The 21487-nt window shown below is 55.5% G+C and overlaps 2 protein-coding genes across 6 annotated transcripts in view; one reads left to right on the forward strand and one right to left on the reverse strand.

The window, feature by feature from the left end:
* Positions 1-1482, forward strand: part of ENG (endoglin) — a 34025-nt gene extending 32543 nt beyond the window's left edge. For 3 of the 4 annotated variants that reach the window (XM_025888713.2, XM_073905712.1, XM_073905711.1), the window contains exons 14-15: positions 20-121; positions 252-527. In XM_025888713.2, coding sequence (XP_025744498.1) covers positions 20-121; positions 252-376 — 227 coding nt within the window. In that variant the 3' untranslated portion in view covers positions 377-527. Of the gene's footprint in view, positions 1-19; positions 122-251 lie in introns of all 4 variants that reach the window. The other variant, XM_073905713.1, reaches the window with a different exon arrangement.
* A 195-nt stretch (positions 1483-1677) lies between these two features.
* FPGS (folylpolyglutamate synthase) lies at positions 1678-20484 on the reverse strand. 2 transcript variants are annotated; one of them, XM_073905714.1, is made up of 16 exons: positions 20464-20484; positions 20160-20372; positions 9404-9532; positions 9272-9325; positions 9125-9189; positions 7215-7329; positions 6996-7076; positions 6831-6892; positions 6649-6751; positions 6334-6411; positions 5957-6104; positions 5764-5853; positions 4633-4783; positions 4278-4353; positions 3434-3500; positions 1678-2386 (listed from the first exon to the last, which is right to left on the reverse strand). In XM_073905714.1, exons 1-16 carry the CDS (start codon positions 20482-20484, stop codon positions 1977-1979), a joined length of 1863 nt encoding a protein of 620 aa, XP_073761815.1. In that variant the 3' UTR covers positions 1678-1976. The 2 variants fall into 2 exon arrangements, with proteins under 2 accessions (XP_073761815.1, XP_025744501.1); XM_025888716.2 differs by lacking the exons at positions 20160-20372; positions 20464-20484 and adding an exon at positions 10716-10888.
* Between the last annotated feature and the right edge of the window lie 1003 nt (positions 20485-21487).

The raw sequence follows: 21487 nt of genomic DNA on the forward strand, positions 1-21487 counted from the left end.
CCTTCCCTTGCGTGCGCAGACAAAGGCCTTGTCCTGCCCGCCGTGCTGGGCATCACCTTTGGCGCCTTCCTCATTGGGGCCCTGCTCACCGCCGCACTCTGGTACATCTACTCGCACACGCGTGAGTATCCCAGGCCCCCACCATGAGTGCTCAGGATCCCTCTGCCACCATCACCAGGGGGGAACCCGGGGGAGCCTCTGGGGGAGTGGGGAGCCCTGGCCGGGGCCCTGACCTCCGCCCCTGCCCCCAGGTCCCCCTGGCAAGCGGGAGCCCGTGGTGGCAGTGGCTGCCCCGGCCTCCTCAGAGAGCAGTAGCACCAACCACAGCATCGGGAGCACCCAGAGCACCCCCTGCTCCACCAGCAGCATGGCGTAGCACCCGGCCCGGAGACCTGGGGGCCCCCCAGCCAGCGCTCGCCCAGCAGGAGAGACTGAGCAGCCACCAGCTGGGAACCACTGGCCATGAACTTATCCCGGGACCCCAACCCCTCCACTCGACCAAGGATGGACCATGCCCTCTGCGCCCACCCCTCCTGCCTCCCTCTCAGAGGCCTGCTGCCAGCGGAGGCACCAGCTTGGAACACCTTGGGGTCCCCCGACCCCACCCCACCGAACCTTCAAACCCAGTGGGCCCGGACTACAGCTGCCCAGGACCATGGAGAGAGAGACCACTGCCCTATAAGTCCACACTGTTGTAGAAACCGAGTCCCTGTAGTTTTCACCTGGATCCAGCACCTGGTGACCTGGGCTAGGTGGGAGGGAAGAACTCAAAACAGACTCACCCAGGCCTCCTGCACAGAAACAGAAGAGGGCCAGCCCACAGCCACCTGGATCTGCTCCCAGCGGCCTCCACACCTGGCCTGACACTACTCTGGCAAGGGAAACAGAAGCCTAGGGGTGCCCAACCTAGGCAGAGGGGAACCTAGCTCCTCCCGCAACTGTCACATGGAGACCTCCCCCCACCGCCACACACACACACACCCCGAGGCAGGCATCTGATGGGAAGTGGCCCTACTGTCTGGCCTGGACCCACCCCTATATACTCACCACCAATAAATTAGACCATGAAATCCAGGCTGGGCTGGGCAGGGACAAGGGGCAGGAAGCCTAAAATGGGTGGGGAAGTGACAGCTCTGGGGTCAAATCCTGAATCTGCCACTGAATTGGCTATGTGACTGTGGCCAGGTTCCGTGGTTTGTTTGAGCCAGCCACAGTTCCCTCATCTGTCACAAGGTCTCTGGGGGGAGGTCTGCAAATCCGTGTCTGGCCTGTGGCCAACGGACCTGAGTCCAGTGTTCTGGCTGCAGACAGACCCCTGGAGGCTCAGGGGCCGGGGGGGGGGGGGGGGGGGGGGGGGGGGGGGGGGCGGCGGCTTGTCCCAGGCCCTACAGCCTGGGTTCCTCCCCTGTCCAGTTCCTGGACCAGCTGCAGCCCTCATGCCCCTACTGTGTGCTAACGGAGCTAGAGATTGAGTCGCTCAAACATTCTGCCATTTCCTTTTTTTTAAAAAAGTTAAAGGCTTTAATTGACTCCAGCCATCCTCTGTCTCTAGTGGGCCCCAGGCAGGAGCCCTCTCTTCCCCAGAAGGCCACTAAGAGGTAATCTATCAACCAGCACCCAGCAGGACTCTAGGCCTGGCCAGGCAGCTCACATAGTAAGCTGGGCCGGAGCCAGGAGGCAGGCAAGGGTGGCAAGGGAGGTGGGCTGCATAGTCTGGCCTGCTACAACAGTGCGAGAACCAGGAAGCCCTCGGGTTGCCTCAGGAGGAAGGAGAGGCCAAAGGCACCCTAGGCTCAGACAGAGGATGTCCTATCTTGGCCTCCCCTGCTCTAGCCCTCGATCTTGCTGCCCAGAGCCCAGGCCCTTGGGCCAGTGTGGACAGCATCAGAAAAGCCGACAAAAGGCACCTAACAGGAGTTCATGGAGAGCTGCAGGGCAGGCATGGGAGACCCCCACTTCCACCCCCACTGCCTGGGTTACTGGGACAGGGCAGGCTCCAGCAGCTTCAGGACGCCGCCCACCAGGTGCAAGCTGCCCGTGACCAGTACATGGATGGCGGCAGCCTCACGGAGCACACTGGCCCCGCTGCCTGCCACAGGGTGGGCAAGGAGGCCCTGTGGGGGACTGGGTGGCTGAAGGACAGGGTCCCGGCCTTGGCTGATCCACTGCAGGGCGTGGGAGATGCAGCTGAAGACGAGGGAGCTGGTGCTATGGGTGCAGGGTGGGTGGGAAGCCAGCAGTGAGGATGTGGGCTCACCAGGCTCCAGGCTGGGGGCGCTCCAGAGGTCTGGGCTGGCCTGCGCCTCAGCCAGGTGGCTCCAGTACTGTTGATGTGCAAGGCAACGGAGCAGCACCTGGTCCAGGGTCACCATGAAGTTCTGCTGGTCTGCCGGGCATAAGGATGGGCACATCAGCCAGAGGGACCGGCGGCAGGGGGTGCCGGGGGCAGGGGAGGCACGTTGTGAGCACCTGCTCAAAGCCAGGCCCTGGGGGCGCCCGGGTGGCTCAGTCGTTAAGTGTCTGCCTTCGGCTCAGGTCATGATCCCAGGGTCCTGGGATCGCGCCCTGCGTCAGACTCCCTGCTCTGCGGGAAGCCTGCTTCTCCCTCCCCCACTCCCCCTGCTTGTGTTCCCTCTCTCGCTGTCTTTGTCAAATGAATAAAATCTTAAAAACAAAAACAAAAACAAAAACAAAGCCAGGCCCTTTACCCGCACCATCGGGCCTCCCAGCGGGCCGTGCTGGGAGGAAATGGAGACGCAAACAGTGACTTGCCGCCGGTCCCAGAGCTGGTGGGACGCAGGGCCAGGCAGCTTAGCTCCAAAGCTGGGGCTTTCGCCCACTGAACACATCTGCCCACCCCAGCCTCACTGCCTTCAACTGTAAAGCAGAGTCTGGCACACAGGTGGGCATAAGTAGAAATGCGGATTCCTGGACTCTCCCCAACGGTCTGATGTTGGACCAGGGGATCTGCATTTTTTTTTTTTTTTACACTATTTCAAATTTTTTTGAATGTGACCCACAGCACAAAACACACTTTATGATGGCAACTCAGTACTCCCACAGGTGTATACAGGTGTCTGGGACAGAATCGTCATAAAACAACATCTACCCTTCATGCAAGGCACATATATTTTCTATTTCATTTTTAAAAATGCTGGTTTACACCCACTAAATTGATTGTAAAACCATCGGTGGGTTGCAGCCTGCAGTTTGAAAACCATTCCCCGCACGCCCCAACCCAGTAATTCTGTTCTGGTACCATGGTCCCAATATCCAAAACGTACCAAAGGAGCGTTTATCTATACAATAAAACAAATCTAGCTCCCTCCCTGGACCTCCCGTTCCGAAGCCCCCACTGTCACCATCAGAGCAGCCCACTGAAGGGCCTTCCAGCCCCTGCTTGTGCCCAGAGGACATGCCTGTCACCTCTCACCTGCATTGCCAGCAGACGACACCTCTGTCAGGTTAGGGCAGAAAACAGCATAGTCAAACTGACAGGGCTAGGCCAAGAGGAAAGACTTGATGTCAGAGTCCCGAGAGGATGCCCCACCACCCCGACTTGCACACAGCACCCCCTGGGGTGCCCCCCCCACATCCCCATATCTGGAGAGGCCCCCACCCAGCTAAACTGGAGTGAAGCTGTATAAACCCAGCCATAGCTCCTCAGCGGCCCATCTACCTCAGTATACCCTGCAGGCCCATGACCTGGGCAGCACGGCCCACTGTACAGATGAAAACACTGAGGCTGGGGAAGGGGGACTTGCTTAAGAGCACCCAGCCATCCAGGATGGGGAAAGGCTTTGTCTGCACAATGAGAGAGATGAACAGCTTCAGCCTCCTGGTCTGTGAAATAGGAAATGATCCCCAGGACCCACTTCGGCCCTGATAGCTAAGGGCACCTCAACTTCCCTGAGCAGAGAGAGGCCCCTACATGTTCTATTAACTCAGAAACTCCTTAAACCATCTCTGAAATGCCATCTCTTGTCTAGAGTCATATGCTAGTGGTTGAAGGGGCATGCCAAGCGAGTCCTATACCTTACGCCCCTACCTGGTCCTCCCTTTAACTCTGGGCTTTAGCCTGACCCCGCAGGGTGAGGGCAGTGACCTACCTGGGCCTAGACCTCCCTACGAGCCCAGTGCCTTTACATTTAATCCTCACTACCGTTCAGGGGAGCCCCATTTTAAAGTCAGAGGCCCAGGGATGAAGGCACCTCTGGGGATCCCAAGGCCAGAACCGAGGGCCACCAGAACCCGACCACCCCCCAGCTGCCCCTCACCTGCAGCAGCTTCAGCAGGGCCGCGGAATCCCGGTCCCCGGTGGAGTTGAAGAGCAAGATGCGTACCTCAGGGCCGCTGGGGCGGGGGGGGGGGGGGGGGAAGGGGGGGGGGGGGGGGGTGGTGAGAGAGGGGTACCTCCCACCCTTCTCTGTGGGCCCTGCCCCATCCTTCCTCCAGAAGCTTCCCCTCCTCCTCCCTGGTCCAGTCCCAGCAGCGCCGCCCAGCATCTGGCCCCTCTACCCGCCCCCCCCCCAGGCCCCGTCCCTCCCTCCTGGCCCGGTCCTGACCCCGACACTATCCCAACCCCCCCTTCCCCCCAGCCAGGCCCCGCGCAGCCCCACCCGGGAAGCTCACTGGCTGGGCCTCTGGCCGCGGTGCAGCGCCTGGCGGAACCAGCGCACGCAGGCCTGCACGCTGCTGGTGGTGTGCGCGCCGTCCAGGTACCAGGTGAGGGGCCCGCGCCGCAGCACCTGCGTCCGGCCCAGCCACTCCGTGTCCCGAAGCCCTGCAGGGCGCAAGGCAGCCGGCTCCCACCCTGGTCCTCAACTCACACACACAACCTGCCCGCAGGGCCCCCTGCTGCTCGCTGCTGGGAGGCTGAGGCTGCCCACCCTGAGCCCTCTCAGCCAAGCTGCCGCTCACTCTTAGGCGCCAGCCACTGGGATCAGCTCTTGGGCTGCCTCCTCTGATAGAATCTTCCCCACAGCCCTATCATCTATTAGTCCCATATTACATGTAGGCGGAGAGCCCTTAGCCCAGAGAGATTAGGTCACAGAGCCAAGTGTGCCCGGATGTGATCCAAGATCTGCCTGGCTCCTGTCATGGCCCTGACTTGGGGCCTGGCACACAGTGGGCGCACTGGAATCATTGGCGAAAGGGGTTTAGCTGCTCTGAGCACCTACTATGGGCTGAAAGTTTCGGGGGAAGCAAGAAGCCTGACAATATGTCTATTCTCTCCAGATCTCATGGTCTTACAATGATGACAAGAATGCCAGTAACAGGGGTGCCTGGGGGGCTCAGTCCTTAAGCATCTGCCTTCGGCTCAGGTCATGATCCCAGGGTCCTGGGATCGAGTCCCACATCGGGCTCCCTGCTCCGCGGGAAGCCTGCTTCTCCCTCTCCCACTCCCCCTGCTTGTGTTCCTTCTCTCGCTGTGTCTCTGTCAAATAAATAAATTAAAAATCTCAAAAAAAAAAAAAAAAAAAAAAAGAATGCCAGTAACAGCAGCAACCACTGACTGGGCGCTATATCCCAAACCCACCAGGCCCTGGCCTCGGCCCCTTCGTGATGTCACCTCACAGTGTGTCCTGTCATCACCTCATTTGGCAGGTGGGACAACGGACGCTCAGAGTCCACGAACCAGGGACGCTTACTGACTTCAGAGGACTTTGTCCTGGGCACCATCTCAAACCGCCCCCACCTCTCAAACAGGAAACTCAAAGAACCATCTGAGGGGGCCTGGCTGGGCAGGAAGGTCCGCCTCACCATGCCGCATGTGGGGCGTGGGCTGGAACACGGGTGCCAGGGGCATCTGCCGCAAGACGCTGGGCCGAGACACCTTCAGCTCCCCGAGGCCTGAGGAGCAAGGGAGGGGGAGGGGCTGCTGTGTGGACTGAGTGTGCAGGGGACCTTCAGAGGCAGGCTCCACGTGCCCCTTCCCCACAGGCCGCCCACTTACCCTGGTGGCCCTTTTGCTGCAGCCAGCAGCGAGCCAGCTGCAAGGCCAAGGCGGCGTTGAACCGCTGGTGCTCTCCGTCCAGGCCCAGGGTCAGCGGTGGCCCCCCTTCCTCCAGGGCTTCCAGTGGTGGGCACAGGTAGAGAGGACACTGCCAAGGAGACGGGCAACATTGGGTCCAGGGAGCCCTCCCTGACGCCATTAGTCCTTCCATCTTTCCACATCAACCAGACCCCACCAAACTCAGATCCGAGAACCAAAATGTGCTCCAGCTGGACGAGCAGTTACCCCTCACTGCACAGATGGGCAAACTGAGGCCCAAAAGGATGACGGGCCTCCCCAGTCAGCTGCCACCCCCGCCCCAGGGCTTCCGGACTCACGGAGATCTGCTGGGCACGGTCCCGCAGCACTGCCAGGGGACCATCAGGCTGGAGCACCGTGAAGGCAGGGACGCCATGCTGGGCAGGAAAGGGAGGGAAGGAGGGAGACGGGCTGCTGAGGGTCCTCCATCCCTGGGTCTGGGCAGCTCACTTCGCCTCCCCACGCCAGACCCCACTTGCTCCAGACCCTGCTGATGCCCAAGATCTTATCCTGAGTCAGGTTACAGATGACCCTGTCCCAGCCCTGCTTGCCTGAGCCTTGAGGGCCAGGCCCAGGCCGTCCAGGTACCTCCTCTCCCCAGGACTGCCTGATACCTTGAAGATGCCCCCTTTCTGCCATGCGATCTCCTCCACTGTGTCCCCCAGAAGGCTGGTGTGGTCGATGCCAAGAGAGGAGACGCCACATACCACAGGCTTCCTGCAGGAGACAGAAGGGCCATGATGGCACTGCCCTGGGCTCATGGCCACCGTCCTTCTGCTGAAGCAGTGGTCCTCACCTGATGATGTTGGTGCAGTCGTAAGCGCCACCAATGCCCACTTCCACCACTGCCAGGTCCACCTGCAGAGGACCAGGGGGCACGTCAGGGGCCCCACGCGCCCAGCCTGCTGAGATTCTCCTCCCCATGGCCTCGGACACGGGACTCTGGGGAGTGGGCACGTACCTTCTCTTGGAGGAAGATGTGGAAGGCCATGAGTGTGAGGAAGCGGAAGTAGGCAGGCATGGAGACACAGCTGCTGCCGTCCTGTGGACAAGACCATGTCAGAGCCCAGGGCCCTGTCACCTCCGCTCCGGGGAGATGGGGTTCTGGGACGTACTGCACCCTCTGGGTCTCTCCAGCACCCCCTACCCTGCCCACCCACCAGTCCTCCTGCACGCTCACCTTGGTCTCCTCCAGCCGGTGGTAGAGGTGCCAGAAGTGCTTGGTGAAGAGCTCGGGGCTTATGGGCTGCCCGTTGATGCGGATCCGCTCCCGCACCTGCACCAGGTGGGGAGAGCTGCCGGGAGACCCGTGGTCATCGGGACTCCCTTCCCGAGCCCCTCACACCTGTCTTCAGAAACCTAGATCTGACCATGCCACTGCCCTGCTTACCGTCCTGTGATCTCCCTCTGGCCTCCAGCGTCCCAGGTCCTGGTGGGACTGATGCTGCCGGCCTCTGTGCTTCATCCCTCCTTCATCCCAGCAGTTCCCTGTGCCCCAGCCCCTCCGGCCTGCCCCCCTCACCTGGCTCACTCCACATGTCTCAACTGCGTTGTCCCGCCCCACCCGGTAGCCCAACAGGCTGATCAGGACTGTGCTCTGGGCTCCAACAGGTCCCTGTGCTTTGCCCGTCACACACGCATCAGTTACTCTGCCAACATCTGACCCCACACTGTGTCTTCCAGCCCTGGACGGCAAGGCCCCGTCTGGGTACTCAAGATGCATCCCCAGGCCGACCCACAAGGCTACATGGGCCGAAGTCAAAGGCTGGGTTTTTAAACCAAAAAAATATCTTTAAACACATTTTTGTTAAGGTTTCATTATTTTTTAGTCATCTCCAGACCCAACGTGGGGCTCAAACTCACAACCCCAGAGATCAAGAGTCGTACGCCTCACCCATCCACTGAGCTAGCCAGGTCGCCCCACCCCAGAAATTATTTTAGAAGAGAGACCATCCGTCAGCTTATATTTGAATCCTCCAAGCCCCTCTTGTATTACAAGTCCTTCCCTACATTTCCTTCTTTTGAACAAAGAACTGTCGAGAGAAAATATGGCCCGAAATGGGCCTCAGTCAGCCGATTTCAGACAGTTACATGAGTCACTTGGTGGAACTGGTAAAATAAAAGGAAGCAAAAATCTTAAGCCCCTCCACCGCAATGACCAAATCCTGAGCACTTCACCACCACCATAATCCCACTGCTTTACTGGTGACCAGCTAAGGAGAGGTATGTGCAGCGCAGGGAAGAGGCCCCCACGTCTGGTCCACACCCCATCCTCTGGTGTGAGTTTGGGTGCCTGAGGGCGAGCACGAGGAGGTGCTGCCTGGAGGGTAAAGCGGCACCTGAGGCCGACAGAGTGGAAGAGAGGCCTCAACACACCGACATAATAAACTACCTCAGTGCTTAAGCCCTAACAAGCCCGATTTTCTGCTCCTTACTGCAAAGACATCCGAAGTGATAAATATTTCTCTGTGATTTTAAAGCTGTATGTGGGGGCGCCTGGCTGGCTCCGTCGGTAGAGTGTGCAACACTTGATCGTGGGGTTGTGAGTTCAAGGCCCGCAGTGGGTTTAGAGATTACTTAAAAATAAAATAATCTTAATAAAAGCTGTACATGGGGGGCGCCTGGGTGGCTCAGTTGTTAAGCGTCTGCCTTCGGCTCAGGTCGTGATCCCAGGGTCCTGGGATCGAGCCCCGCATCGGGCTCCCTGCTCGGCGGGAAGCCTGCTTCTCCCTCTCCCACTCCCCCTGCTTGTGTTCCCTCTCTCGCTGTCTCTCTCTCTGTCAAATAAATAAATAAAATCTTAAAAAAAAAAAAAAAAGCTGTACATGGAATTTAATAAAAAGGTACCTGATGACTCTAGCTATGTACTTCATTTACACATTCAAGTTGCTGCCCCCCCTCCCGAATTTGTTTCATTACGAAAATTAAAGACTGCCACAAACTTCGGCCAATATATTAAAAGCTAAGGGAATGGTTATTGAGTCAATCAACACTGGGCAAAGAGACAGGCAGCTGAGCTCCTAGGAGCTAGTTGGTTCCACGGCGCCCCCAGAGAGCTAAGAGATCCCATATTTCTCCACACCTCAGTACCTAAAGAATCCTGTCTTCAGGCCATAGCTGCGGAGCACACGTTCGGTGAAGGCACACGTGGAACCCTAGAAAGAAAAGGTCTTGTTTGGGCGGGCCCCACCCCCACCCCCTCGGGTGAATACCCTACCCCTGAGTCCTATCCCTCACCTTCCCCTTGGTCCCAGTGACGTGAATGATGTTCAGCTGGTCCAAGTCTTCCACCTGAGACATACAGACAAATGCCTCAGCCACAGACTCACGGGTGTGGGTGTGGGTGGTCCCAGGCCTCGCACACCTTACCTGCAGCCCACTCCGGGCCAGGTACAGCTTCATGGCTTCCAGCTGTGTCTGAGGGTCACCCCGCTGGCGCTTTACCTGCTCCAGGTAACCAGCATTGGTCTGCAGGGTGTTCAGTGTGCGCACAGCATCCTGGCAACCACAGTCCCCAGGTAGCAGGTTAAGACTCACCAACAGTCCAGAGAAACAGAGGGACCCCAGGGCATCAGTGGCCAAGCCAGGGCACCAAGCCTACCAATGCCAGCCCCGTTGCCCCAGCCTTGAGGTTAGGCACTGGTGAGAGAGAAGTGGCATCTTTCCAGCTCTGGCAGAGATGGGAGGCTGGGGCAGTTCGGCCCCACCCAGGAGTGTCAGACAAAGCAGGTTAAGGGACTAACAGGAGAAGTCTTGCTTCCTGTTCCCAGTTTGGGCTTCCCAATCTTTACCCCCCCACACCCGGGCCTTTGCCCTCATTCCCTCCAATGACGTCCACAGCTATACTGGGCCCTAAATTGGGAGGGGGGAGTGAGGGGGTGCAGGAGCAGAACCACAGAAGGCTGGGGTCTTAGAACAGGAAGAATTCGAACTAGGTATCCCTGGAGGCTTCCACGCCCAACCCTGAGGATGGGGTTCCACATTCTGACCCAAAGAAGAGCTGCTTGAAGCATCCAGATGGGGAAGAGAAGGAGGCTCCAAGGAAGAAGGGTATACCCGGGGTCACCCAGACAGGAAGGTGGGTAGCTGCAGCCTCAGGAGAGTCTACACTGGGGGTGACAGTGGAGATGCTATTTATTTTCCCTTAGAGGCCTCAACAGCTGGTCGGAGGCCCCACACCCATTAAACTGTGTCATCTGCCTGGCAGGCAACAGGTGTGGTCTATGGAAACCCGGCCCTTACAACAGAGCCAGGTGGAAATTTTGTTTTCCAGATTCTTACCCCCACCAACACCCCTGATTCCTCCCTGCCTCCAATTCCTGGCACCTGGATCTCTATCTCCTGAATCCTGGAGACTCCAACCCCATATATCAACTCTTGGATCTCTCAAGTCTGATCTCCTAAACCTCTTTCCCCTCCCACCCCCCACGCCCCAACCGCTAGTTGAGGCTCTGGACCGCCTATCACTGGGCGCCCCTTCCCACTAAGGCGGGACACTTGAGCCTCAGCATTCCCAGAACCGGCGGCCCAGACCCAACTTCCTGGTCCCTGCCCCCGCCCCCGCATCCCTCACTGCCAGGTTCCCAGTCCACCCCAGCCTCAGGCCGCGGAGCCCGGACGCTATGTGGCTCAGGCCCGGCCCACGCGTCGTCGCAGGACCGCCCGTCTGCCCGCCGGATACCTGATACTCCATGCCGGGCTCCTGCGGCGCGGGCCACGCGCTCAACCCTCGCCGCGCCGTGACCCCGGTCGTTGCACCGCGCGGAGAAACTGCTGCCAGGAAGAGAGCGGCGCGCAGGTGGCAGCGTGCCTGCGACATATTCCTAGCGCCCGTTACCACTAGCCAGGCCCGGGCCGGAGACGCCCCGCCCCGCCCCGCCCCCGCCCTCCGCCAATCAGCACCGCCCAGGGAGTCCTCCAGAACCAATAGGAATCCACGGGGTGCCATATTTGTGAGGGGCAGGCCCCGGGGCGGGGTGGAGGGCTTCGTCCCTGCTTGTGAGGGGCACGCTCCCCGTGGCGTTCTGTGCACGCACTCAGCTTCTCCAGGACCTGGCCACACCCCCAAAATAGTCCCAGTTTGCAACCCTCGTTCTGGTGATCCGCCAGAACTGACTCTGAGCCGGGATAGAAGACGGAGCTAGCTAGCGTACACTTGTATGGAGGTCATTGAATTCAAGCCCCGAAATGCCGAGGCTTAATGCAGAGACCGCAGGCTGCGGGTATTGGGCCTCTGCACTTCTGAATCTGACAACCCGATTTGGCAATAGACCCAAACCCAAGCACCTTCGCTGCTGGGGTCACTACCGTCCCTGGGCAGCCTGGGAAGGCGTCCTGGAAGGAGCGACATCCTGGCAGAGGCCTGGGGATGAGGCGGAGTCAGCGAGGTGGCGGAGCGGGTTGGGGGTTGGGAGAGGTTTCCAGGCAAAGGAAGAGAACGCGTTTGGAAAGCAAAGGACTGAAGAGAGGGAGGGGTGAATAGGGTCGGGAGAGAGAGAGAGAGAAGGAGGAGGGAAAGAGAACTAACTAGCCGGAGGGAACTGCACTTCCACCGGGTGGGGCCTAGTTGCCCCAGAATGCCAGATTCAGCGGGACCTTGTAGCCTAAGAAATTTGGATTAAATTTGGACAACAATAAAATGGCCTTAAAGAAAAATGACAAGGGGCGCCTGGGTGGCTCAGTCGTTTAAGCGTCTGTCTTCCGCTCAGGTCATGATCTATGGGTCCTGGGACCTATCGCCCTCTTCCCTCGGGCTCCCTGCTCAGCGGAGAGCCTGCTTCTCCCCGCCCCACCCCTCTGCCGCTCCCCCTGCTTGTGCTCGCTCGCTTTCTCTCTCAAATAAATAAAAATCTTAAACAAATAAAGATGGCAAAATCAGGTTTGCACTTTGGAAGACTTACTGTGTGGGAAATGAATTGGAGAGCCACGTGGGGAGGAGACAGTAATCTAGCTATGGGTGAGGAGGACTCATCCAGGACTTTTTCCTGTCTTTGACCTTCTTGGCCCCAACTGCTAGCATGGAAAAAGTAGCATGGAGATTCCTTTTTTTTTTTTTTTTTTATAACAAGATATGCCTGTAATTTATTTTTCAGATCCCTCTGCGGGATTAAAAAGTCTCTTTCGCGTGGCATTGCCATGCTTCCTGCTCTTGGTCCTCTCTTCCTTGTATTCATTCTTCAAGCATTTTCTCATCTCCCTGATGGAGATCATTGCAATGAGCAGTTTCAGAATGCTGTGATTTTTATGACATTCCTTAAGGAAGCTAATCAAGATGTTGCATTCTTCAGTGTGCAAGTGTAGAAATAAGAGAATACATCTTTAGGAGAAGGTGAAGGAGCAAAACAGAGCAATCTATCAGCCACACCAGGAAGGCTGAAGCGACAGTCACCAGTGAAGAATCCCCAACCAAAGGCTGGCAGCCTGGGCACGGGGGCAGGGCAGCTCCTGGCAGCAAAGGCTCCCATGCTCTCCACAGCTGACCTGACTTGGAGATTCCCTTTTTATATCTCAGGTGTCAGAAAGGTGTGTAGATTTTGGGGGGTGGGTGCAGGGGGTTGCTACAGACAACCCTCTAGGGAAGTCCCCACGGACAAAAGACAATCCTTCAAACGACTGAGGGGATTCCAGCACCTCCCTCCCTCTTTCCTGCCAGCATTGGGGATAAATATTTATCAGATTGTTTGATTTTGAAATAAACATATGACATGTTGGAAAGATTCCATCATTGGCTGGACTTCTGCTCTTCACATCACTGCTGGGCACCCTGACCCTGGCTCCATGGGAAATAGGAAGGTGCTTCTTTCTTGGCTTTCTTCTCCTTCTCCTCCTCCTCTTCTTCTTCATCACTGAAATGTTCTCTATGCCAAGGCATATACTGCATAATAACTGCATACAAATGATCTTTTAAAGGAGCTTTAAATGGTTTTCTTTGTGGGATTCTGGCAGGCTCAGTCCATAGAGCATGCAAGTCTTGATATCGGGGTTATAAGTTAGAGCCCCATGTTGGGTGCAGAGATTACTTAAAAATAAAAAACAAATGGCTTTGTTTTGCTCACCCTCACCCTTTACCTTCCACCTTTGGTGACATCCAAGTATGCATCCCACAGTTTTCTAAGCACATGAGATGACACACATCTAGACATCTATAGGACTTTGTCGACGCACATAACAATATTTTCTGCCTTTTTTTTTTTAAGATTTTATTTATTTATTTGACAGAGAGACACAGTGAGAGAGGGCACACAAGCAGGGGGAGTGGGAGAGGGAGAAGCAGGCTTCCCGCAGAGCAGGGAGCCCGATGCGGGGCTCGATCCCAGGACCCAGGGATCATGACCTGGGCCGAAGGCAGACGCCCAACGACTGAGCCACCAAGGCGCCCCGACAGGTACTAGTATTAACATCCTGCTCTGGGTCATTCCTCCAAGAATGGGATGGCAGGGAAAATGAGATCCCAGGAGGGAGAGTCCCTCCTCCCAGGTCAGCTTGTCTACATTCCTGAATCTTAACTAATCTCTTTCACTTTGCCCTGAGCAAGAAAGTTTGTGTCAATTTTCCCCTCAGGCCTTCTCTAGATCCCGGTGAATTTGCAATCTTGAAAATCATTGAGCTACTGACTTCAGCTCCAGTTTGAAACAGAAATAGATGCACAAGCAGGAAAGCAAGCAGTAGCCCAGAAAATTCCAGGGATCTACCTGGTATCATCCCAGTTGTGCAGGAAATTATAAGTGGTGACTGGGGCCTTGGCAAAGCCACCCAGGGGCCTTGGGCAGGTCATGTCACCTTTCCCCTGGACCTCTACTCCATGGTCTCCAAGGACAATGGTCATCATAGCCACTGACACTGGGAAATTTGCAGGAGTCATTTAAGAGGTGGGGGTAGAATAGAGTTATCTTCTTTTCCTTATTAAAACTTTTCCTATTTTTATTTTGTTTTTAAATTCTAATATTTTGGGGGGAGATGGGGGGGTGCCTGGGTGGCTCAGTCGGTTAAATGTCTGACTCTTGATTTCAGCTCAAGTCATGATCTTAGTGTTGTGAGATCAAGCCCCTCGGCGGGCTCTGCACTGGGCATGGAGCCTGCTAAAGATTCTCTCTCTCTCTCTCTCTCCCTCTGCCCCTCCCCCCACCCCATGCACTCTCTAAAAAAGAGTTTAAAAAATCAAAATCAAATAAATCCTAATATTTTTTGAATGGATAATACATCGTATCCTTCAAATATAAGTACAAAAAAAGGTACAATGAAAAGCTTCCCTCCCACTCCAGTTCCCAGCATCCTAATTCCCCTCTCCAAAAGCAATCAGTTAAAAAAAAAAAAAAGCAATCAGTTGTTTCCCATGATCGCTCCAGAGATATGTTATGCATGTGCAAGCAAATATAAATATAGAGAGATTTCCCTTTTATACTTGCAGATAGCAGTAGACTATATACACAAATCTGCACTGTACTTTTTCCATGTACCTTTATATCCTGGACCTTATTTTGGACTGTGTTGGTACATAAGAGCTGCCTCACTGGCTAATTTATTTACTCCCTGGTGTAGAAGTAGTACTGTGGATTTAGCCAGTCTCCTACTGATGGACATTTAGGTTTCTAGTATTTTGTCATCACAAGCAATGTTGCAATGGGTAATATTTTACCCTCATCATTTCTTCCATGTGTGAGCACATCTGACGGATGAATTCCAGGAAGTGCAATTGCTGGGTCAAAGGTGATTGGCATTCAGCACCTTCATACATATTGCCACATACACATACACATTGTCTTCCAAAAGGATAGGTAGGATTAGTTTCCACCCCCATGCCCAAGCATGCACAAGCCAGCCATTTCCTCACCAACACAGACCTTAACCAACTTTGATCTTTGCCAATTGCATAGGTGGAAAAATGGATTCTCAAGGTAGTTATCATCTGCATTTATTTTATTTGGAGGATGCTGAGCACTTTTTCTTATGTTTAAACATCATTTGTATGTGTAATCTGCTAACCTCTTTTGTATCATTGCTTTTTCTTTTGAAAGCCACAGATGTTCATAGAAGGAAACAGATAAATGTGTAAAAGAGAAAATCAAAAGCACCTTCATCACACACCTGGAGGACAAATGTTTGCTTTTTGGTGCCAGCATGAAAGTGTTCTTGCTCTCCAGAAATAACAATACAAAGAAAGCCATTGTCTGGAGAGAGAAAAAACAAAAAAAAAGAAAACAAGGATGCAAGAGAATTGGCAAGTGGGTCAGTGTCCACCCTCTAGAGGCAGATCTGCAGGTGTGTGTGGAGTAAGAGCCAGGGATTCTACTTTACCCCTACCCTCCCAAAGGGAAAGGATGTCATCCATCCATCCATTCATTCATCTATTCACTCATTCACCTCTGTGCCAGACCCTTGGCTTGGTGCTGGAGACACTGGGTTCTGGGGACAGATGACAAAGTCCTGCTTGCAGAGCTCCCTGTCCAAGGTGGGAAGACAGTAAAGAAGGAAACTCAGAAAGGAAGATACATATTTGCAAACCCTGATAACCGTGATCAGAGCCATCTTCACTTCTATAGAGCCAGGAAGCTGAGGCCCAGAGAAGGACAGAGGCAGCTTGGGGTCACACAGCAAGTCAGCAAAGGCCCCAGGTGGGCCCCAGGGTGGACTTTCCAAACTCAGATCTGCCTGAGTCACTGCCCCCTCTCTTGGCCCATCATGCCTTCCAGATTAATAAAGCTCATAAGCTCACGGTTGCCTGGCTTCTACCCACCTCCCACCTCCTCCACCCCTCAGGGCAGCATCCTTGCAGTTGGCAAGGACTGTAGGAATTGGCCTTGGTGTCTTCCACCTCCAAGCTTTTGTTCACATTTACCTTTGCCTGAAATACATTTCCCCTGTGCTTTTCTCCTTTGCTTTTTCAGGCAGGTTGCTTTCAGCGAACATTTATTAAGCACTTATCCCTGTACTTGACATTGCAATCTCTTTTCAAGTTCTTGAAAATTGTGTGAACTAGAAGGTGGCCCCATTTTATAGGTGGAGAAATGGAGGTTCACCTGTTGTCAATGCGCTATGTGACCCTGAGCAGTTTGCTTGCCTTCTCTGATCTTGTCTGACCCCTTGGTCTCCTCCTTCGTAGCGTGAGAGCTGAAATGAGCTCTGCCCCAGCCCATAATTTCTGGGGATATGTATGGGTGGGTATTTCACTGAGGACAAGAGTCTCCAAAGGCCACTGTACTCCAGAGAGCCTGGACTAGAGGGGTCCAGATGTCCCTTTCCCCCTTGTGGAGACCAAGGGAGGTTCAAGCTCATTGGCAGGTTTGTGCAGAAGCCTGACAGCCACCCCAGGGTTTTGACCCTCTGAAAAACATAAGGACTCCTCCACCACCAAATATCTATTTACATCCAGTGGCCTATAAGAAAACACTTTTCTGTAATTGGGGGAAGAAAACTTGCCTTAGACGGAATTCCATATCCTCAGTGGTGCGGCTGTACCAAATCCCTACCCCGAGTCCGGCTACTAAGGTGTCCATGGCTTTAGTTTATTGGGAGGGCAACTGTGGCCTTAAAAACAGACCTCCCTCTGATTCTGCAATTCCACTTCTAAAACTGACCTTGAGTAAACAGTTGGAACCGTGCTCAGAGCCCCACGGGCTGTGTTGATCACCCTCCATCTTAGATGGCAGGTTTACAATCCAAGGTTCATGATGCCCTCCTTCCCAAAACCCTTTGCTCTCTGGGCTTCCCCGACACCTCCCTCCCTGGTTCTACTCCTTCTTTCTTCTTGCTTGGCTGCACCGTCCCCCCTGTACCCCCAGCATCCTCATATTGGAAGGCCCAGGGCTCATGCTTCTCTCTCTCCAAGGTCCCAGGTCTGGGATGATGTCTGACTTTCAAATGCCCTTCTTCCCTGAGCTGTGGACACGAACGGAGTTCTGACATCCCCCTCAGGCTTGACCACAGCAGGCATCTTAAACCGGTCACACCCATAGCAGGTGTTCCCTTGCGTTCTGCCCTGAAACCAGCCGGGCCTCCGCAGCTTGGAACACAGCTTCACCATCTGCCCAGCTGCTCTCACCTTGGGTTGCCCTCTCCCTCGCCCCCCAACCCCGCCAATGCACAGACTCTGCAGCAGCCACAGACTTCCCTCCATGTCACCACCGCTGACCTGCCCTGTAGTCTTGCTGCTGCTCCTCTTGATCCCAACAAGCATTCTCTTGTCATTTTCAAAGATCAGATCTTGTCTCTCTTCTGCTGAAACCCCTCCAGTGAATTCCCATAGCACTTAGGGTGACATCCAAACTTTTGAACTTAACATCTCTTACCATCACCCCCAGCCCTGCTGGCCTTCTCTGTGATCCTCAGATACGCCGGCTCACAACCCATCATCACCGCAAAGGTCCACGCCCAGTGAGCCCTTAGCATTAAAGGTACTCATGTCATCCTCACAACAGCTTTTCCAGCACTGTGATTATCCTCATTATACACATGGGAAACTGAGGCACAGAGGGGTTACTCAGCCAGCTCAAAGTCACACAGAGCGAATGCATGACAGAGCCTCAGGGCCTTTGCACTGGTGGTTCCCTCTGCCTGAAACATTCTTCCCCCAAAAGTTCCCATGACTGACTCCCTGTCATCCCAGGTCTCTGCTCACATGTCACCCTCTTGCCACATTGTGCTCACCATCTGTCCTTTTGTTCAGCAGCTGGGGACACCAAGGCCCAGCAAGGGGCCACAGCTGACCTGGAACCAGACATGGCTCCACGGATGTTCTTGGGGTGTTCCTGGGATTCCCCCACTCACTGGCCAAGAGGAGCCCTCAGAGGGCACCAGGTGTGTGGCGCGAGGCCTTGCAGTAGGCCAGGCCCCAGACGGGCTGGTTTCAGTCCAGCCTCCTCCCCAGGGGTCTGAGTGCTCTTTGAACTGGCTGACACCTTCTCTGCTCAAACCTACGGACAGCTATCTCACTGACCTTCAGAGGGGGAAACAGTATCTGGAATTTTTTTCTTTTTTCAATTGGTTATCTCACTCTGCAACCACAAATGTCTTCAGCACCTCCTCCCTGGGGTGTGAGATTTATGAGCCTCCTCCTTGGCAGGTGCTGTGCTGAGCGCCTTTGACCAGGAACGAACCGAGGACCAGAGGTGCAGAATCCTGCGTGAAGCTCACCAGCTGACAAGTGGCAGAGCAAGGATTCGGCTCAGTCCCAGCTCCATTTGATTCCAGCCGCTACTGACTTATTTATTTATTTATTTAATTTTTCCTCTACACCCAGTGCGGGGCTAGAACTTACAACCCCAAGATCAAGAGTAGCGTGCTTCACCAACTGAGCCTGCTGGGTGCACCCAGCCGCTTCTGATTCAGACCCTCTGATCAAGCTTGGGAATCCCTGGCTTTTTTTTTTTATTTTTTATTGGTGACTTGGATTTTCTTAAATAATAGTTAACATGAATTCTTTCTAAACATCAGCACTGTGTAGAGATCTTTACACCCTGCTTCTGTTCCTGGACCTATTTCTCAGGGGAGGCAGAGGAAGGCCTTCTAGGGAAAATAGCTCAGTCACTCACAGGTGTCTGTCATGCTGGGCCCCAGACTCCACCCCAGGTCCCCCCTGGACCCTCCCCGCCCCCGTGTCCTGCCAAGGTAACCTGGTCATTTGAACAATGGGGCTCTGGCCTTGAGCTGGCTCTTACTTCAGAGGGAGGCCCTACTGCCTCCAGGAGCCATGCAAAATGCTGATACCTCACAGCCCTTGGGGTGTCCTCAGTTCTCTTTCCCCTGGTGAGGGGACCCACACCGTGTGACCCTGGGCAAGTCACCTCACCTCCCTAGGGTCCTGGCCTCTCAGGTAAGGGGGACTGGATGACCTCAAACTCTGGCATCTGGGGCCACCCCTCCTCTGCTGCTGGGCAGAAGGTTCTGTGGGCCAGGACGGTCTGGGTAAGAGCGGCCTGGCCTGGTCTGGCCTGGCATGCAGCTCCAGGGGACACTGGCTGATGGCAGCCTTACAGTGCTGGCCTGGGCTTCAGACTACAGCCCCGAGGGGGAGGGAGGCACTGACTCGCTGTGTGCCCATTCAGCAGAGGAGAAAACTGAGGCTTGATGAGGCCAAGAGACTGGTCTAGTGCCTGTCGGGTCCTGAACCTTGATCTCCTCGCTTGGACTCCTGCAGCCTGGCTGGTTCTACCCCAGCTCCTGCTAGTGTTCGCAGGAGCCGGACTGGGCAGCCTAGGCGGCCTGGGCCAGTCTCCTCACCTCTCTGAGCCCCATTTCCTCATCTGCAAAGCAGAGGTCGCTGTCGTGCCCACCTCAGAGGGATGGGGTGAGGCCGAATGAGAGGGTGCTGGGCCTGGAGCCCAGAGCAAGCTCCAGATGGGGGTTAGAAATCTTTAACAGGGGGCACCTGAGTGGCTCAGTCGTTAAGCGTCTGCCTTCAGCTCAGGTCATGATCCCAGGGTCCTGGGATCGAGCCCCGCATTGGGCTCCCTGCTCAGTGGGGAGTCTGCTTCTCCCTCTCCCACTCCCCCTGCTTGTGTTTCCTCTCTCGCTGTGTCTCTCTCTGTCAAATAAATAAATAAAATCTTAAAAAAAAAAAAAAGAAATCTTTAACGGGCTAGGTCCCTAATTGCTCACAACCACACCTTCCGGATCTATAAAACGAGGACAGCATGGGCATGGGGCCACCAGGTAGGAAGCATGGGACCAGGGTTGCCATTATTACTACTATTATTATTAGTTAAATGGAGCTAACAAGCCTTCCTGAGGGAGCAGAGTTAAATCCGGGGAGATCCAGTCTAGGAACCATGTCCACAGTGCCTGGGGCACAGGAAGCCCCATGAGGGGGCCTCAGCACCTCCCAGACCTGCTGTCAGTTCTGCTCTGGAGACCGCTCCGCAAGAGCTCCCCCATCACCACAGTGGGCAGGGGTTTCCCTGGAGCCTCCAGCTGGGTTTGAAGGTGGAACTGAGGCCCGCAGCAGAGCCCCTGATCAACCCAAGCCAGTAGAACAAGGTTTAGCGATGACAAGGTTTGCCCCTGGGGCCCTGCCAAGTGTGGGGTTATCATTGTTGTTGGCCCTGGGCCCCGAGGGATATTTACACACATTACACAGAGGGAAGAAATGGAAGCTTGGAGAGGCAGGCCCAAGGTAACGAAGCTCTCCTACCTGGAAGGAGGCGGTTTTAGCTGACAAAGGACTCTCAGATGGGCCTGGTCGCTCCATGGCTGCTCTCCACCTCACCTTCTCAGCCGCCGGCCAGAGGGTTGCCAGGGACCTGGCACGTTTCATCCCCGGGCTTCCCGCACCCCAGCGGGGCTGGGCACAGAGTGATTCATGAGTGAGGGCACCTCTGTCAAGCCTGCTCCGCCTGGGGTTCAGCTGGGCCAGAGAGAAGAGGGGGAATATTGGGGATTCCCTCTCCCTGCCCCTCGGCCCGAGCCTCCCCTGTGTGCAGGGAGGACAGTCTTACCAGATAGGTGCCTGCTCTCATCCTGGGATTGGCCCATGGAGGGACCTCTCTGGGGAATCTCCCGAGTTAAATAATAGCCCGGGGAAGGTTAAAGGTGAGTGGGCAGGCAGGGGTGCACAGAAAAGGGAGCACTTAGGAAACTTCCAGACCCTGGGGCTGGCTTATCTGGCCTCTCTTATCACAGGCCACCTCCCCTTACGGTTAGGGCCGTTTCTGCGCTGGCCCTGCGTGCAGCCCCTGCCCAAGGGGACACCCAGGCACCCTTGACCTGAGGAGTCAGAGCCTGCTGTGGGGGAGAAGCTGTGTTTCACCAAATCATGTGCTCAAAAAGGGGCCAGGACACAGACTGAGTTCCAGGCCTGCCAGGTGACACGGAGGGCCGGCCCAAAGGAGCTGGAGGAGGCCTTTCCCCCTGACAAGACACGGCCTCTTCAACCGCTGCTTGCGAGGACCGACTCACTGTGGTAGTGGGGACTCGCAGATGCCAGGCCCTCCTCTAGGTGCCGCAGGGGAATGCCCCATGCAGCCCTGCCCTCTGGGAGCTTTTATTCCTGGCCATCTCCCTCCACAGGGGGGGCAACCCCTCCAGCACACCAGGGTCTGAGGCTGGCTAGTCCAGCCTCCTCTCGGGGGAGTTCTGTGTTGGGGGAGCTTGGAGCCAGCGGCTCCAGGGCTTAGGGCCTGCTTTGTTGGTTTAAAATATGGTTTGAGGACGCCTGGGTGGCTCAGTTGGTTAAGCAACTGCCTTTGGCTCAGGTCATGATCCTGGAGTCCCAGGATCGAGTCCCGCATCAGGGTCCCTGCTGAGCAGGGAGTCTGCTTCTCCCTCTGACCCTCCCCCCTCTCATGCTCTCTCTCTCTCTCTCATTCTCTCTCTCAAATAAATAAAGTCTTTAAAAAAAATAAAATAAAATATGGTTTGAGGGCGCCTGGGTGGCTCAGTCATTAAGCGTCTGCCTTTGGCTCAGGTCATGATCCCAGGGTCCTGGGATCGAGCCCCACATCGGGCTCCCTGCTCCGCGGG

This window comes from Callorhinus ursinus, unplaced genomic scaffold, assembly GCF_003265705.2.
Source record: "Callorhinus ursinus isolate GAN/ISIS: 27379988/994484 unplaced genomic scaffold, GSC_fseal_2.0 scaffold24, whole genome shotgun sequence".
Taxonomy (NCBI): Eukaryota; Metazoa; Chordata; class Mammalia; order Carnivora; family Otariidae; genus Callorhinus; species Callorhinus ursinus.

Excerpts from the sequence above, each read along its gene's own strand:
- FPGS (XM_073905714.1), bottom strand. The coding sequence starts at position 20,484 with ATGAGAGCAGGCACCTATCTG. Across the intron at positions 6,752-6,830 it reads GACTGCACCAACATCATCAG|GAAGCCTGTGGTATGTGGCG; the intron begins GTGAGGACCACT and ends TGTCTCCTGCAG. Across the intron at positions 3,501-4,277 it reads CCCTGCTGAAGCTGCTGCAG|CCCTGTCAGTTTGACTATGC; the intron begins GTGAGGGGCAGC and ends CTCTTGGCCTAG.